Below are 18,859 nucleotides of genomic sequence, written 5' to 3' on the forward strand. Positions count from 1 at the left end.
CTGGATAGAACCAGCTTGATCTGGGAAACTTGGAAGCCAGGGTGGTCTTGGAGATGATCAGGAAGTTTGAGCTGGATAGATGTGGGACTGATGACGAAGTCGATAAGGAATGGGCCCCAAAATGGTTTTCCAACTTCCTGGATTACCTTCATGGGAAACTTCTTAGATGACAGCCACACCTCCTGACCAGGCATACTTCCTATTCTGAGCCATGGGCCGATCAAGGTCTTGATCTGGTCCCACACCTTCTTACGAATGTGACTCTTTATGGTGACAGAGGGTAGCATGGTTTCAGGGAAGGTAGATGGCAGCAATGTAGGTTGGTGACCAAGAGAAGCCTCGGGGGGAGACTTCCCAGTGGTGGCGGAGATGTGGCTGTTATGTGCGTATTCGACCCAGGTGATATGTGGACTCCAGGAAGTTGGACAATCCATGCTAAGAAAATGAAGGATTTTCTCGAGCTCCTGGTTGATCCGTTGGTATTGGCCATTGCTTTGTGGGTGAAAATCTGAAGAGAGCTGGACCCTGGCTCCTAACGGGGGCCTCTGTCAGACACAATTTCACATGGAATGCCATGAAGACGGAAGATGTGATGAAACAAGAAACAATGAGCTGAGGGGAGTTTGGTGAAGCTGACTAGATGACAAGCATTGGAAAATCTATCATTATTATTCTTGCCTTTGGATGGTGCAAAACCAATGATGAAGTCCAACGCGATGTGGGACCAAGGTCGAGCAGGGATGGTAAGTGGCTGTAGTAGTGTAGATCATGGTTTATGAGAGTTCTTGTTCTTGACACAAACAGTACAGGCAGAAACGTAATCACAGACATCTTTCTTGAGGGACTGCCACCAGAAGTATTAACAGAGGAAGCCAATGGAAAGGCTGGAAAGAGGACAACCTGAGAACTTGGAGTTATGGGCCTATCATATGACTTGGGAGCATATAGAAAAATGTACATAGGTGCATCCAGGCGGTCCTCTCCCAGGATTTGGTTCGGTAATAAGGGCTAGTTGCAGTCTCTGTTCCAGATCCCAGGAGAGGGACCCAATGATGCAGGATGTGGGGATTACAAGAGATGAAAGGAGCTTCTTATTCAGATGAGAATTGTCAAGACAGGGCACCGGCGCTTAACATTTTTGGATCCGCGGCGGTATGTGATGATGAAGTTAAACTAGGAGGATAACAGAGACCAGTGGGATTGGCGAGAATTGAGTCTTTTAGCTGCCCTAATGAGAGTTGGCTGAGGAGTGCCCTCCAGCCAGTGCCTCCACTCCAGGTGTATGGTCAGTAGTTCTCAGTTGCCGACGTCATAGTTGCTTTCGATAGGGGTGAATCGTTGGGAGAAAAAGGCGCTGGGCTGAACTGTCTACTTCCATGGTGAATTGTTTCTTGTGCTCAGGATGAATGAGGATGGGTGCAGAGGCAATGAGATCCTTGAGTTGTTGAGCAATGAGACTGAAGTTCATGATGAATCTGCGGTAGACGTTGGCAAAAACCCAGGAATCTTTGGAGTTGCTTGCGTGATGAAGGTACTGGCCAGCCGACCACCACTTGGACCTTGCTGGGATCTGTCTTCACATGTCCACCCTTAAAGATATATCTGAGAAAGACAGTCGATGGATCATGGAAATCATATTTCTCGGCCTTCACAAACAACCGGTTCTCCAGCAACCTCTGCAAAACTAATCTGACATTTTGCCATTGCTTGCTAAGGCAATGGCAAAATGGCTAGAAATTTAAAATGACTGATGGGTGTTTTGAATGCGGTTTTCCATTTGTCCCCTTCCCTGATGCGCAACAGACGATGGACGTTATGGAGATTTATCTTATGAACATGGTGGAACCTTTGACTCAATCGAAAGCTGAGTGACAAAAAAGAACACTGCACCAACTGGAGAAGTAGACGGCCTGATGATTGCTTTTAGAGAAATGGTATACAGGCACCCAGAAGGAAGAGGGGCACTAAGGAAGATGTATGATCAGAATCAGTATCAGAAATACTTTAATAATCCCAGAGGGAAATTGCTCTTTCAGTACAACTGCCATCACAAACATCACAAACATTTCAGGGGGAGATGATTTACTGAGGCCTTGCTGCCAAGTACACGCCTTACACGGTGCCCACATGGCGCTGCCATTACTCTGTGGAAAAATAGAGGTCACAAAAAGGAAGGTGGGAGGGAATAAAACATATCTCAAACTGTATCCTATTACAGGATACAGTTTGAGATATCAAAAACCTCTTGCACAAAAAGCACAAATAAGACGAGACACATATAGCAGAAGGTAAACATTTGAGACTAGTCGCGTGTAAGTTTATCTGTTTTTATGAGCATCAGTTGTGTGTGTCTGTTTGGGTGAAAGTGTTTATATTTCCGTGAACACTCTCCAGAGGCCACTGTCCTTGATGTTATCAGCCGGCCAACAGTTCAGAAAGCATCCACAGATGTCAGCGGGGTAGGAGGGAGCAGAGGAAAGTTCTGAGCTCTCTCGCCATAACAATCCAGGAGTGATTAGATTGTGCTAAGACTCGGCGCTCGTTTATGTTACCACGGCCCGTCTCATTCATCCGGTTCAATGATTTGGCAGCAAGAGAGGAGACAATAATCAAAGGCAAAACAGTTAAAACATATATTTATTACAATTTGGAATTCCAAATGGGAGACAACTTACAAGTTTTATCAACGATGCGGATAGCCTAATCTTACCCCGAAGTTTCTTCCATGAGTTGTAAAATGTGTCTCAGCGTTTACCCTCGGAACAAGCCTTTTAAACACAGAGACGGCTCCAAAGGGGGCCAGACTAACCCCCCTTTAGTGGAGACATTCGGTCTGCCTCACACATGTGTTTCCTGACACCCGACCATTAAAGGACAAGTCCGGTCAAAATCAGAATTCAAACTGCTGAAAGTACTTTAAATATACAATTATTACATACTGTTCAATAAATGATAAGCTTTTTTAATTAAGACTAATTCTTACTCCTGGAGAAGCAGGCTATTATGGGGCAGCCATCTTGGTGAAGAACAGTACTGCCTCCTCCCGGTTTGTGACGTCAGGTCGCGGTATCGGCTGTAGAGCAAGTCCCAATGCCCTCTCTTTCCCCTTGTAAATAAATATCCGTTTTCATGCCAAAATATGTTTTTAACCCCTTAAACAAAGATAGACATGGTATTAAGCATTTAAATTAATACTAATTTTACATTTGAGAGACATACAAAGACAACAAATAAGCATTAAAGTAGTTTATGGGTTGGGTTCTGCAATGTTATACGATGAGTATATAACTCATCTTTAGAACCAATCTCTGCTCAAAATGGTGATCTGCACCGCCTAATCTACTTTCAGCAGTTATCATCAGTTATTGCAACCGTAAACTGCAGAAAATACGGCCAGATTGGCTCATTCTGACTTTACTCTGCTCCTGTCAGAATGAGCTGCAGTGCGTTATGAGACGGAGGGATATTTCGGCAAATTGACTTCACTTTCAGAAACAAGCCCAAAAAAACTGCAACCCGCAACTCATGAAATTTACAAGCGACTTTAGAAAAAATAAGACCAAAGTCGTATAAAATAAGTGGGCTTCACAACAGTGAGCATCCTTTCCAAATTCGTTGTATCCCTCCGCCGCTCTGATCGGGTAAACAAATGTTACAGCAAATTTTACCTTATGAAAAAGAAAAACCTACCGAAAATCCTCGCTCTTATGTCACCTTGAAGACGTCCTTTATCCAAATGTTGTCTACAGACGACTTGTTTTCTCTCTGGCCAGAAGCACAATGGCAAATCCTCCCTCTTCACGGTGGTAATCCAGCAAAACAGCCCATGGTGGATGATGAATCGGAAAGGTGAAAAAACTAATGTTTTTTCCACTTTTACCCGATGTATTGTTACATCCAACTGACATTGTTGCTTTAACAATAGCTCTCGTGAATTTCAATGGTGAAGTCCTCTGGAAATCTGAAATAATTGTTGTTGATCGCAGCTGTGTCCAACAGACAACAATTTGTTTTTTTTTTCTTATTGATTAACACTAAATTCATTAAATAACCACAAATGTATTAGTTTTAGGAATAGCCAATGATCCCCTGATTTTTCCTTGTTGACCAGACTTCCCCTTTAAATGTAATCTATTGCCCTAGCCTGTTTCTTGGGAGTTTCCTGAAATAACATTGAAGCCTTGAGAAAGGGTTTTTGAAAACACTATCTTCTTCAAAAGGCTCTCATAAATTTCCCGTTCTGTGCTGCGACTAGCATTCTAACTGAAGTTTGAATGCACCCATTGTATTCTGCAGCCAACTCCCATCCCAGGTTACTGTGTTAAAGGTTAATATATGTATAACTTTATAATACACTAGTATCATATAAGTGATTATATATATTTTCATAACAATAGGGAAGGCATAGTCCAAATACGTTATTTGTTATGAGACAAGCTGCACTGACTTTCCCGTCAGCTTTAAGTCTTTGCTGGCTCCATATGGCGAAATCCAATATTCCAAATTGTTGGGCTTTTCCGCATTTCACTTCCAGATTTTATCCCATCTCCCCTTGAGTTCAACCACTGAAGCTAGTCTGCGTTCCAGCGCAGCCAGCTTTTCGGCTCTGCTCCTCCACCTTCCAGATCTGTCCGTTCACCGCCTTAGTGAGCGCGTCATATGCAGCAGGCAGCCTGATCAAGGCCAAATGGCTACCGACATCCGCTGTATTTGCTGATACATCAAAAATCTACCAAATCCAATAAGTAGAAATCCAATTATCCTGAATCCAAACATGAAAACGTTTCAAACGTCCAGGAATGACAAAGTCGAAAGACACACCATTTTTCATCCAAGAATATAGGGTGTATCCCACAAAATGAGTCAAATCAGGACCGTTGCCTACCCATTGAAAAAAATTGATCAATAGCATTGAGAGACCAGCTTACCAGATCCATGTTTTTCAGAGTTCGGGTGATATGAAGAAAGTGCTCAGAAAGACAAGACATAGTAGCAGAAGCAGGAGAGGGGGAGGGGTGTGAAAGCTGGAGAGGAGAGAAAAAACACGACCTACCTCAAAGAGAGACAGAACAGAATGGTCAGTGGAGAGGAAGCAACAGAGCTAATTCCTTGCTAAATACAGTTTGAGGGTTTTGGTTTTCAGCAGGTATGTTGGTAAGATTGGCAACAGTGGCTGGGTTAGACTGAGGTCAGTTGGGACTGGAAGAGGGAAATGATTGAAGACAGGTGGACAAACAGAATTAACTCCAGGATTCATTGTAATGTTCTTTCCAGTTATTGTGAGGGTTGTGAGTGGCCAACCAGGGATACCCCAGGACAACATCAGACTCTCGAGTGGGAAAAACATAGAAGCTGGTTTGCTCTTGATAGTTGGTTGAGGTAACCAGGTGAACTGGAGCTGTTTGATGGGTGATAGTAGGAAGCGAGTTGCAGTCTCGAGGCAGCTTCTTTACTCGTGACGGTAACGGAATGGTAGCAATTTTGATTTAGGAAACAAGATGAAGATTGATGAGATCATGCTTAGAACCAGAGTTCATTAAGCAGAATGAATTATGGGATTGACCATCGCTGGTATTAACAGTTCTACGCAAAAAGTGGGGATTTTGCCATCTTGAACTGTGCCCACCAGGACCCCCTGGTACACTGGTGGACATTGTCCTTTGTGCCAAATATTACACTGTAGGTGGACATGACATGACTGACCAAAGTAAAGACAGATTCTGGAATTTAATCATCTGTACCTTTCATCAGCTGTCATAGTCACACCAATTTGCATGGGTTCCTCAGAGGTAGAGACTTTGGGTAAAGCTAAAACCCCAGTCTCAGTTGTGGAAAACCCATTGTTGGCTTGAAAAGACAAATGCTAATTCCTGTAATCGATTGTCGATGCGGATGGCTAAATCCATAAACTCTTCAAGAATATTAAGCTAGTTGCGACTAGTGAGGTCTTACTTTATCTTATCGTTTAGGAAACCTCTAAATGCATTTTTAAGGGCTGTTTCAGGCTGTTCCAGCCTGCTGAAGCAGCTTTGTATTGCCAAAGCTGTGATGGAGCGATTACCCTGCTTAAAAGCCCATAATCTATTTCTAGCCTCTAGCACACTAGGATTTGGGAGCAAAAGTGTTTTTAAACAAGTTAAGGAAGTGAGCATAAGAATAAGAACCAATGTGAGATTAATCAAAAATGGATTTAGTCCAGTGCAAAGCTCGACCTCTAAACATACGAATGCCATAGGAAATTTTACTTGTGTCGTCTGAGAATGAGGAGCTGGGGAAGGACTAGTCAGGCTGGGAATGTCAGAGACAGACCGAGGTGGGGTTCAGGCAAGGATGACAGTTCCACAACGAGGAGCGGACAAGCTTGATGGTGTATATATATATATATATATATATATATATATATATATATATATATATATATATATATATATATATATATATATATACAATTTTTTTTTTATGGAAAAAAAAAGGTTAAAAGGCTGGATGGAATCAGATGCTGGCAAAGAGGAGTGCCAGGATGGCTGGAGATTCAACAAGGCATGAAGGACTCCGACTAGCCAGAAAGTCAGGCTGGAGAGAACCAGCAGCGAAATGGTAATGGTGGAGCTGGAGCGGAATCAGAGAACCAGGATGGAGTGAACTGGATGGCAAGAACTAAACACAAATCGGAATGAATCTAGGGGTTAAAATGGTAAAATAAGTGAGCGGTAAACACAAGAGGAAAAGAACATTGAGGATTTGATGCAAAGTCAGGCACCGCTCTGGAGAGCCAATGCTCTGACACCTTCCTTCTGTTCTCTGGTCGTCTAAATACTTCTCCTAATCAGCAGAGGATAGAAAACACCTGCTATCCGGCTTCCGCCTGTTGGACCTTGCGGTAAGAACACCACAGTGGCACAGGAGTTAGGGAGTTTGTCCTGCGATTGGTGAGTTGCTGGTTTGATCCCAGGTACCGACTGTCTCAGTCCTGTCCATGGGTTAGACACTTCACCTGCATTGCTTAATGGCAGTTGTATGTATACAACTCTGTCAGTCTTCCCCAGGGCAGTTCTGGCTACTAACATATCTCACCACTGTCAGGGTGTGTGTGAATGAATAGGTGAATAAGTGATTGTAATGTAAAGCACTTTGGGGTCATTTGACTAGTTAAAGCACTATATAAGTACAAGTCATTTACCATGGCTGAGCTGACCTTCATACCTGACAATTGTCAGTGCAAAGAAAATTTTTGGTTTGTGTACAAACAGGGTTTCCATGAAATACCATAAAACATACTAAATGAATACTACCACAGAGATTATTATATATATAAAACCCCAGTTCCACTGGACTGGTTTGGCCACACACTACTAGGCACCGCCCACTTGCGAGTGTTTCAGGGGCAGTTTTTTTCAGGACCAGCCCAGGATTCTCTGGTCTTTCTTAAGACGAGTATATTTTTGAGTGTATGCGCTGCTTCTCAGTGATTGAGCAAGGAGAAAGGAGGTTTTCCACCAAAGAAGTACAAAGAAACTGAACAGCGATGACAATAATATTAAGGACTCAAAGAATGGGTCAAACCAAGATATAATTTTACTATTTACAAACCATGAACCATGCCTGAAGAAAAGAAAAAAGGACATACCAGTTTTCTATACGCAGATGCGTTATATCAAATCTATGGATTTACCAAGACTTTCTGTGATTATACACTCACAGAAAGCTGTTGAATTCTGTCTGCCTTTTAAACTAAGTACAGCCAGGGGGAGCAAGTGGACTCAGCGCATAATCAAACCTCTAGAAATAATTTCATAGCAGTAAAAAAATCTCTTTTTGGTGTTAACGTGTTCTATATATATATATATATATATATATATATATATATATATATATATATATATATATATATATATATATATATATATATATATATATATATATATATATATATATATATGTATGTATGTATGTATGTGTGTGTGTGTGTGTGTGCAGCGGACGCTCAGGAACCTTTTACAGTGGGCAGCATAGAGAACAATCCATTGTGGGGGTGTGAGGGGTCTCTGATGATATGGGCTCGGGACACGCAGCGCTGAGATGAAATGTCCTTAATGGAGCGGAGAGGAGCCCTGATGATCACTACTGCTGTCCTCACCACTCTCCTCCCGTTCCTACAGTCAGAGGTGCTGTTGCCTCCACACCACACAGAGAGACAGCTGGTCACAATGCTCTCTATGGTGCTTCTGTAGAAGGTTGTGAGAATGTGCGGGGACAGGTGGGCTCTCCTCATCCTCCACAGGAAGTACAAGCGCTTCTGGGTCCATGTACCTTCAGGCAATTTTTTTTTTTTTCCGGAAAATCAAAACGGAAAATCGGAAGCTACTTCCGTTTTTCCATTTAAAATCAAAAACTGAAAAATGAAAAACAAAGCTGTTTTTCCTTTCTTGTCAACACAATTTAGAAACGAAAAAACAGAAAAACATAATGAAAAAAAACGGCCCGTTTTTCGATTTTGCCAATTCCTTTTTCCATTTTCTTCTTCAGATTGAAAGACGAAGACGGTTTCAAGGCTGGCACGGAAGTGCAGGAAAATATTTCAAAACAAAAGCCTAGATGTACGCGTAACATAATGCAAGCCTGAAGAAAAAATAATGAAGCGTAGAGCTGTCTTTTGAATAAAAAGAGGTTCTTTTTACGTTGATGTTTATCGTAAAGACGTGAGCTTTATTACGTTATTGTGTGTTTTATTGTTGGGGGGGGGGTAATGTCTGGGCAGGATGAGGGTTGAGATGAAAACCTGTTGCTATTAAATGTGACAACAAAGATTATGAAATGTAAAAATCTAAAATAGCATGAGTATGGGGAAAACTAAGCAGAAGGATTATGCGTAATGACGTACCCACTGCATGCTTTAAGTGCTGCGGCACTTCGATGAAGCAGCGGCGCCCGTTTCTGAGTGACGTCACGTTCAGAAACGAAAATAATTAATATGACAAGCTGCCACCCCACCCCCCTTCTCCGTCAAATCAAGACTGTTAAGATCAGAGAATGTCTTTTCTCATTCAGCCCAGCCTGTATCTTCTCAATAGTGAAGGTACACACGTGCAACTTACAGATGAACTTATTTTTAATCAGCTGAATGATTAAAATTAGTTTTTTGAAGCAGCAACATCCCTGTCAGCAGTATAACGTCACCTTGTGGGGATTTGGTATAAGCAGTTGTTTAAGTAAATAGTGTAACACTTCAATAAAATATTAACCACTTGGTCTCATATAAATATGTGAAATTGTAACACAGTAGAGAAGAGTCCTATGTATTTTAGATAAATGGGCCAATAGGTTCGGCTATCGGAGCACAGTGAGGGTGTTTAAATGACAACGGAGGCAGTTGGATGGTTTTAACGAAGGACTACTTTAGTGAGATAAACCATCAAATTAACAAACAGTTGTACAAGACAAACAATTATGAAAATAAATTCAACACAATAAAATACATAAAATAATATAAACACTTGGCCAAGTGCTACTTCTCTGGTTTTATCTATTTTGGGTGCACCCTGTTAATCTAAATTCTGAAATTTAATAGATCACAGATTATTCAAATTCAGTTCACATTCAGATTGGACTCAACATCAGTCACGTGAGGAGAGTGTCCTACACAGTAGTTTGTTACTACGTCCAAAATAAAATTTATGTCCAAAGTCCCAGAATGAAACGAAAAAAATGGAAAAAGTCAGTAAGTAGTCTCGTGCATAACAAACTCTGCGTGAAGATTTGAGTGACACAGGCCTACCACACCGCAGGGTGCAGCAGAACTCCAAATGCAAAAGGAGGAAGCCAGTTCCTTTTCTAAGTCCAGGTGGGAAGGCTCGCCATCAGTCTCTTGAGGAATCCACCTCAGGAACGATCCAGCGTAACAAAAAAAAAAACCTGACCTGTCAACAGACAGGACCAGCACAATAATAGGATCTTTATCAAGCTGTGTTAACTTTAATCCTTAATTCGTGTTTCCATAGACATATCTGACAATTTATTATGTTACTCAAACTTGCAATAAACAGTTGTTTTTTTTTTTTTACCAAAATGCAGTATTTCACTGCATTTTCAATTCACATTTTGTTCCAATTGTAACATATTTTTTCAAGCACAATAATAAAACATTGAATTTTACCCAAACTCAGTAAAAGTTTACATTTGAATCATTAAATAGCTCAAATAAAGGCTATTATTCAACAATAATGTGGAAAAACAAAACCTTAATGAAAAGCACAGAATATGCTCACCGATCTCAATGCATCAGTTTGGGACAACAATATGATGGCTCCGAGTCCAGACAGGTGGGACACTTCAGCTGAACAGAGAGCGGAATGAACTTATATGAAACTACTAGCCATAAGCGCTAGCAAGGCTAACAAAGTAGCTCTAATGCTCGGCAGAAAAAAATAAAGTTTAGCCTTTTAACTCACCTCAACTAATTCCAGATTAGAACTTGGATAATAAACAGCAATTTCAATTGCAAAAAGCTTCGTCTTTTCATTCGTGTGTAATACTATAATAGTCTTAACACAGACTCTGACGCTGCACAGCTCAGCAGTCTCGTCCTCGTGTCCGATCTCTCTCGCTCACCCTATATTGCTACAGACATGGGAAAGCAGGGCGGGACCTACAGGGGCAGTCTGCATTCTCATTGGTGGATAGACACTGGAAACTTAACTTCCTATTGGCTAGATAGACTACCTAGCTCCCTTAACGTCTGTTTTCTTAAAGAGGCATCCCCATTTTATGTATGTTACAAAATAACCACAAATATGCAACATTTCAAGCCAAATGAATATTAAAAATTCTTAGTACCTTAAGGGAAATTTTAATGTATAAAAAAAAAAATTGAAAATAGAGTAGAAGAATGTGAGCTGCTGGCAGGAAGGATCTTTAGGAGCTATCATCTTAAAGAACATGAAGAAGTCCCTTGCTCTGTTGATTCTTCACTGTGTTTTGGAGAGGAGGAAGCTATCCATCACCTTCGCCAGCTTATACAGCATTCTTTTCTGGACAATCAGCTCAGCGGTTCCGGAGGGTAGAGGATCCTCAGCACAGGACCAGCTTTCTGGATTGTTTTTTTTCAGCAATGAGCAAAGAATTGCACTTTCTAAAACAGACTAAGAAAAGATGGGCAATGCAGCTTATCTAGCTATTGGTTAGATTGGATCTCAGTTTCCTAATGAATAAGAATCTCCACCTATAGGCTATTCAGTAAGGGAGATTGTAACATTTGTTTAGTAAAAATATAATCAAAAATTTCCATCAAGGGGAGAGAGGAAGCACTGAGGAACTACTGTGGAAGCCGCTATAGATGCTACAAACTAGACGCTTTTCTAGTCCAGACAGGGAACAATTTCACTTTTTAATTAGCATATTTTGTATGACAAATAGTAAATATATGAGGCACTCTATCCCCGTGGCAGTAGGGGAGACCGGGGCTAGTTGTCACACAAGTAAGTTGTCACATTGCAATTATCTTCTCCATCAGAGGGTGCAACAAAAAAGTGGAATACTAGTTTTCTTCCTTTGCATGGTCAGGTCTCACGGACTGAGTGAGAAGAGGACAAGACATTGTAAGTTGAAATGGGATACCCATAGTAAAAAATGAAAAAATATTAACTCTATATTTTTTAAAATTACCTTCATTCAGATAAAAATTATAGCAGTTATACATATTAACTTGTTAAAGTAGATATTAAGGCATCCGGTCATACCTCAGTCATTGTTCTGATTAAGCCTAACATTAAGATAGAGCTATTCAATTCAATTCAATTTTATTTATATAGTGCCAATTCATGAAACATGTCATCTCAAGGCACATTCCAAAATCAAATACAATCACATTATACAGATTGGATTAGATTATACAGATTGGTCAAAAGGTTTCCTTTATATGGAAAACCCACAGATTGCATCAAGTCTTGACAATCAGCATTCACTCCTCCTGAAAGAGCGTAGAGCTACAGGGAGAGTTGTCTGCATTGTCAATGTCTGAGAGCGAAGTGCTCTGTTAGGAACATACGGGGTAATCAGAGCTCTGATATATGATGGAGCTTGATTATTAAGGGCTTTATATGTTAGAAGGAGAATTTTAAATTCCTTTCTTGATTTAACAGGAAGCCAATAAAGGGAAGCTAAACTTGGAGAAATATGATCCCTATTGTTGATTTTCATCAAAACTCTTGCTGCAGCATTTTGGATAAGTTGAAGGCTTCAAACTGCATTTTGTGCACTTCCTGGTAGTAAACAATTACAACAGTCCAGCCTGGAAGTAACAAATGCATGGACTAGTATTTTTAGCACCACTCCTGGACAAAATATTCACATTTCTTTTTATACAATCCTGTATAAAGCCCTTAATAATCAAGCTCCATCATATATGAGATCTGATTAACCTAATTATGTTTCTAACAGAGCACTTTACTCTAGGACTGCAGTGTAGTTCCTAGAATCTCTAAAAGTAGAATGGGACGCTGATATTTTAGTTGTCAGGCTCCTCTCCTGTGGAACCAACTCCCAGTTTTGGTCCGTGAGGCAGACACCCTGTCTACTTTAAAACTAGGCTTAGAACGTTCCTTTTTTATAAAGCTTATAGTGTAGAGTGGCTTAGGTTACCCTGAGCTATCTCTGCAGATATGCTGCTATAGGCTTAGGTTGCTGGCGGACATCAGACTCTGTTTTTCTCACTGTGCTGACTTCTTCTACTGTTCTCCAATTTGCATTGTTCGTTATTTAAATTTTTAACTTTTTGTTCTCTGTCGTTTTTCTCTTCATAGTAGGCACACCTGGTCTAGTGTATTACCTGTGACATCATCCATGGGAGACACATCTTCCGCTATTACCATATAAGATAGAAAGTATTCCTGGTACTGTTACCCAAATACACTAAAGTTTTTAATAATTTATTTATCTTTCCACTTTACACTCAAGCATTTCTTTTTGCTGGTCTATCACATAAAATCCTAATAAACAATTAACTTTGTGGTTGCAAATTGTAAAACAGTTGTATGGATAGGAATACATTTGCTAGTCACTGTACATGATCCAAACTTAATATTTGTGTTTTGCAGGTTAAAAGCAGCAGAAGAGTGTTTCAGACAAGCCAAGGAGAAGACTTCCTACAGTGTTAAACCAAAACACGCATCTGGTATTGTAAGTTACCTTGAGAATGTCCTTGTTTAAGAACATTTACCTAAACTGCATCCTGAAAAAACAGACGAAAGACTCTTTAATTGTGGGCTGTGTTTGAATCCCTTAGTTCATGCAACGCAAAGAAGGCAAAACTGTTGGAGTTCTTAAGAAGCAACTTTTTCACATCACATAAATAAAAAAAGAGTCCTACTTTCCTATGCATGACGTAATTAAAATTGAGCGGCAGTGAACACAAAAAGGAACAGAAATTTTCCCAAAGAGGCATTCAGGCTTCGTTGCTCTTGCTTCAGAACTGGCTCCATATTTTGAAAATGTACAGAGCTAAACAGAAAAGGGATTTTTGTATGAGGTCTTTTAGCTTTTTCTACCTCCCAGTTCTTTTATTGGCAGCCTGCGGTAAGGAGCCAGAGACTTCAGTTCTGGGAAGCCAAAGTCGAATTTTGGCCACATTTAATGTTGTACAGCGCTGGGCTCTATCCACAGAATGAGTACTGTCATCAGAGTAAAATACATATTTATCTTCTTGGGCAAGCACACCACCCCTTACAATTGGCTGGATACCTGTAATACCTTATCGGTTGGTTTTGCTGTTCTTTTTATATCTCTCTCTGCAGGTGTAGAAGCAGATTCGGAGGATTTTAGATTGCTCCATCCCCTTCCTCTCCTTTCTCTTTCACATTTCCTCCCTTTTAGCATTTTGTCTCCTCTGTTTCTCTTTTTTTTTTCCTCTTTTACCTTACCGATTCAGTGTCCATTGAACAGGAAATAGTCCCAACATAAAATCTAATAAAGCTTCTTGCATATATAAATCAAGCGAAGCACTATGGCAAAAGCAGAAAGGCTCCACTTGTGAAAGTAAAATCTGTTGGCCTCTTTTTTGGCATTGAGACATCAATTCGTATTGCTACACAGCCTTACTGAACACTCAGAAAATTAACATTTGTTTCCGCTTGGGGGAGGCACATCCTCTCTTGACATAAATATTACCTTAACTAATGTTCCTATATTAACCCAAATCTATATGGGCACAAGAACTCCATCCAGCTGTCACATAAATCCACCTCCATCAGAGTTAGGATTTTTTTGGGGTTAAAATCCTAAATCTGCAGATTATATTGTCCTCCGAAAATAGGACTTTGTTTGCCTGAATTACAGTGGACGACAAAGCCCATGATCCCCCTGCCTCTAAGGCAGTGGTCCCCAATCCTGGTCCTCGAGGGCCGGTGTCCTGCAACTTTTATTTGTTACTCTGCTTCAACACACCTGAGTCAAAAAATGACAAAAAACGAGGTCATTAGGAGGACTCTGGAGAACTTGACAGCACACTGGGGAAGTAAGTCAGGTTTGTTGGATCAGGGACACATGTAAAACCTGCAGGGATCCCTGCTCTGGCACAGAGCAGAACTTCTCCCGGAACAAACAGTGAGTGAACAGTCTTTAGAGTGACTGGCAGGACTAACCTTAACAACAGGAGCAAAAACAAATATTCCAAGGCAAAACGGGGACTGGCATGGAGAGGTGGATAACTGAAGATGGCCCAGTGCTGAACTGAAGGCAGAGGGAGCACTTAGTGGTAATAGTGGGTGATCTGTCTTCCCTGGATGATGTCACAGCTAACAGAATGCCAGACCAGGTGTACCTACTATGAAGAAAAAAAGAGAGAGAACAAAAAGTTAAAAGCTGAAATAATGACAAGCAATGCAAAATTGGAGAACAGTAGAACTCAGTACAGTGAGAAAAATAGACCCTAATGTCCTCCGGTAGCCTAAGACTATAGCAGGATAACTATAGAGGTAGCTCAGGGTAATATAAGCCACTCTAACTATAAGCTTTGTCAAAAAGGAAAGTTTCATGATTAGTCTTAAAAATAGATAGGGTGTCTGCCTCACGGACCAAAACTGGGAGTTGGTTCCACAGGAGAGGAGCCTGATAGCTAAAGGAACTGCCTCCCATTCTACTTTTAGAGACTCTAGGAACCACCAGCACACCTGCAGTCTGAGAGCGAAAAGCTCTGTTAGGAACATATGGGGTAATCAGATCTCTGATATATGATGGAGCTTGATTATTAAGGGCTTTATACGTTAGAATACAAACCCTTGTTGCAGCATTTTGGATCAGCTGAGGACTTTGAACTGCATTTTGTGGACTTCCTGATAGTAAAGAATTACAATAGTCCAGCCTTGAAGAAACAAATGCATGGACTAGTTTTTCAGCATCACCCCTGGACAGAATATTTCTAATTTTGGCGATATTCCGGAGGAGAAAAAAGCAAATTCTGGAAACCTGTTTAATATGGGATTTAAATGACATGTCTTGGTCAAAAATATCTCCAAGATTGTTTACTTAATTACCAGAGGCCAAGTTTGTCATGGTAGAGTTTTGACTTAGCTTTCTGTTTAATATTATATTTCAGTTTTCATCTCTTTTAGGTGGTAGTTATGATTTGACCTTTATTTCTGTTAGTCTTAGCTCCTCCCTTCCCCTCACTTAAGCTTCCCCTTCACTCCCTTTGCAGTCAGTCACACCTGTTGGTAATTATTCAGTCAGATGCATGTCACCTGCCAGTCTCCCTATATAAGCCTCCCTCTGTCTCACTCTTGTGCCGGTCCGACTTCAGTCACCACCTCTCCATGCCAGTCCCCGTTTTGCCTTTGAAGATTTGTTGCTCTCGTGTTAAGGTTAGTCTTGCCAGTCACTCTAAGGACTGTTACCCTCTGTGTTTTCCTGGAGAAGTTTCTGCTCTGTGTCCTGGTGTTTCTAGAGAATTGCTAACCTGACTAGCCGCCCAGGAGATGCGCTGCTCTGAGCCACAGTGTCTCCTGAGAACTGCTAACTCGTACCACTGTGCTTCCTGGCCACTTTGATCTTTATGGACTCTAGCTCCAGGCCGCCAGCTCCCATCAACACCTACATCTTTGATCCTCTGCAACCCAGACCCTCCAGACTTCATCACCCACCATCCAGCAACCCCTTGTAATAAAACTCTTAAACCTTCAGTCCCGTGTGCGCGTCCTGAGTACTCCGGTAAACAATCATGACAAAGTTAATGCCATCCATATTAAGTGATTGATTAAGAAGTTTATTTTTTGAGGACTCGGGTCTAAAGATCCCAACTTTTGTCTTGTCAGAATTTAAATGCAGGAAATTTAAAGTCATCCAGCTTTTGATGTCATCAAGACATGACTGTAGTCAAAGTAGTTGATTGGATTCATCAGGATTTATGGATAAATATAGCTGAGTGTCATCAGCATAACCAGGGTTTCCGCGGGTCATTAAAAGTCATGAAAAGTCATTAAATTATTTTCTTTAAAATTAAGGCCTTAATTGGCATTAAAAGTCATTAAATGTGATTATCAGTGGCATTAAATGTCTTATTATTTTTTAATACGTTTATAAAGACAGTTTTGTCAGATATATTATATGAGATATAACTGGTTCCGCCAAACACGCTGAACTTCTTCCGGTTGAACGTAAAGCCATATGTTCGGAAAAGAAGCTCGAGGTGGAAAAAAAGCTACAAAATGGGCAAATGCAAATTTCAGCAGAAGTGGTTGGAAGACGCGGAATTCGGGGCATGGCTGCAGCCTGTCGATGGTAACGATGGTGAAGGTTTTTGCCTTGTGTGCAAAAAAAAATTAGGCTTTTCACATAGGTTGTTAACGTTTTAAGATCACACATGAAGTCCGAGAGCCACAGATCCGCTTAACAGGGCAGACAACAGCTAACAATGTCGAGCTACTTTTCTGTAACCGACACAGTCACGTCGGCAGTAGCTACCGGAACCAGCACAGCAGCAGCTAGAGCAAGCTCTACCCCCGCTAACGGCGGGAAATCAAACGGTCTGCGAACATTTGGATCCAATGCAACGCTGAATGCGGACGTGCTCTGGTGTCTGAACACGGCCATGCAACACCACTCATACGCTTCTAATGAAGCTGTATCTGAATTGTTTCAGGCAATATTTCCAGATTCGGAAATAGCCAAATCTTTTGCCTGTGGAAAGGACAAAACTGGCTACATTTTAAAGTTTGGACTCGCCCCACACTTAAAAAATGAACTGATTTCAGCAGTTAACCACGCAAGACCATTTGTGCTGATGTTTGATGAAAGCTTCAACCAATCAACAAAAAATAAACAACTAGACGTGCATGTTTTGTTTTGGGAGGCTGGTTTTGTCCAGTCGCGCTTTTTTGGATCAAAGTTCATGGGGCATTCAAAGGCACAACATCTACTGCACCATTTCAAAGTGAGTATAATTGTACGGTCCATGTATCTTTTGGTCATTGGATTTTCGTTTCAGACACAGGAATTGAAAAAAAACAAAAACAAATGGCCGTTTGATTTTTGTTTTAAAATACGAAAAAGAAGATCGAAATACAAAGCGTTTCTCTTTTTCATTGTCAATAAGGCCAAAGTGAAATTTGAAAAATTATTTGAATTTAATTTTCTATTTCGGGTAAGAAAAAACAAAAATGGTTTAAAACATAAACGAAAAATAGGCTCATTTGTTCATATTCCGAGACTGGAAGTGGTCACTTGTGCGTTGCAAAAGCACCACATTTTTCAGAATAAAATGTCTTAAGAACCTAACGCAGATATGATTTTAGACACGACAAAACAAGGCTTGTCATCCATACAAATCTCAGTGCAGATATCCCAGGTGAGAGGGGGAGTAAGAGGATATTCTCTAAGAAAAATGAGGCGATTTTCCAATGAACATGGCTGAGTTTACTGCGGTCAAGCCAGCCGCCACTGGGGACACGGCAGTCATGCCAGCCCTCTCTTGGATTTGAAGGTCATGCGAGCACCATGCATTACGGTAGCAATGCCTGAGAATACTTTCCAAAATAAAAGCAATGTGTTTGACGTGTATCAACCTATTCTATTCTTTGTTTTGTTGTACATATGGACTTCAGTTAGTTGAAATAAATTCTTACAGCTTTATGTAATATTTCTTTATTTTTCAGGCCTGCTGGTGAATATGGAAATATATATTTTGGTCATAGTCACTGTTTAGCCTGATTAAATACTGAAAGAAATAGCAAACAGCCTTAAACAGACATTGCTGTTGCGATGACTCAGATAACTGAGAATTTGCACATATTATTATATATTATATTAAAACAATTGTTTTTTCCAAGTGACTACTTTCACTTACAGACGACAGATTAAGATCTTGAGATGAATCCATATACATGGAATTTCTAAATTAAAGCCCTCCAAAAAAAATAAAATAAATATATATATATATATATATATATATATATATATATATATATATATATATATATATATATATATGAATGAGAGAGTCATGGGTACTTGTCGATGGCTTTAAAATAATTTCTTAGAGCATTAAAAAGGCAATTAAAAAGCATTAAATTAGAGCTACTCATTCCTGTATAAACCCTGATACGGTGGAAATTAATCCCATGCTGTCTGATAATTTTGCCAATCGGAAGCATATATATAGTAAAGAGAATTGGTCCAAGGACTGAGATCTGTGGTACTCCACAAGTGATCCTAGAGTTTGAAGATTTATTATTAACATGAACAAACTAGAATCTGTCCGATAGATAAGATTTAAACCAGTCTAATGCTTTCCCCTTAATCCCTACAGTATGCTCAAGTCTTTGCAGGATAATATTGTGATCAACTGTATCAAATGCAGTACTGAGATCTAACA

At 40.3% G+C, this 18,859-nt stretch overlaps 1 protein-coding gene and 1 long non-coding RNA gene across 5 annotated transcripts in view; one reads left to right on the plus strand and one right to left on the minus strand.

Moving 5' to 3' along the window:
• The window catches only part of LOC105921082 (formin-2), a 280,717-nt gene that overhangs the window by 242,048 nt on the left and 19,810 nt on the right, over nucleotides 1-18,859 (plus strand). For all 4 annotated transcript variants that reach the window (XM_036133216.1, XM_036133218.1, XM_036133219.1 and 1 more), the window contains one exon: nucleotides 13,092-13,173. In XM_036133216.1, coding sequence (XP_035989109.1) covers nucleotides 13,092-13,173 — 82 coding nt within the window. The remainder of the gene's footprint in view (nucleotides 1-13,091; nucleotides 13,174-18,859) is intronic.
• Nucleotides 8,967-11,060, minus strand: LOC118561261. Its single transcript, XR_004929899.1, has 3 exons — nucleotides 10,449-11,060; nucleotides 10,266-10,333; nucleotides 8,967-9,917 (listed from the first exon to the last, which is right to left on the minus strand). It is a non-coding gene; the product is annotated as an uncharacterized LOC118561261 (long non-coding RNA).

The sequence above is a fragment of the Fundulus heteroclitus genome, unplaced genomic scaffold (assembly GCF_011125445.2).
Source record: "Fundulus heteroclitus isolate FHET01 unplaced genomic scaffold, MU-UCD_Fhet_4.1 scaffold_59, whole genome shotgun sequence".
NCBI lineage: Eukaryota > Metazoa > Chordata > Actinopteri > Cyprinodontiformes > Fundulidae > Fundulus > Fundulus heteroclitus.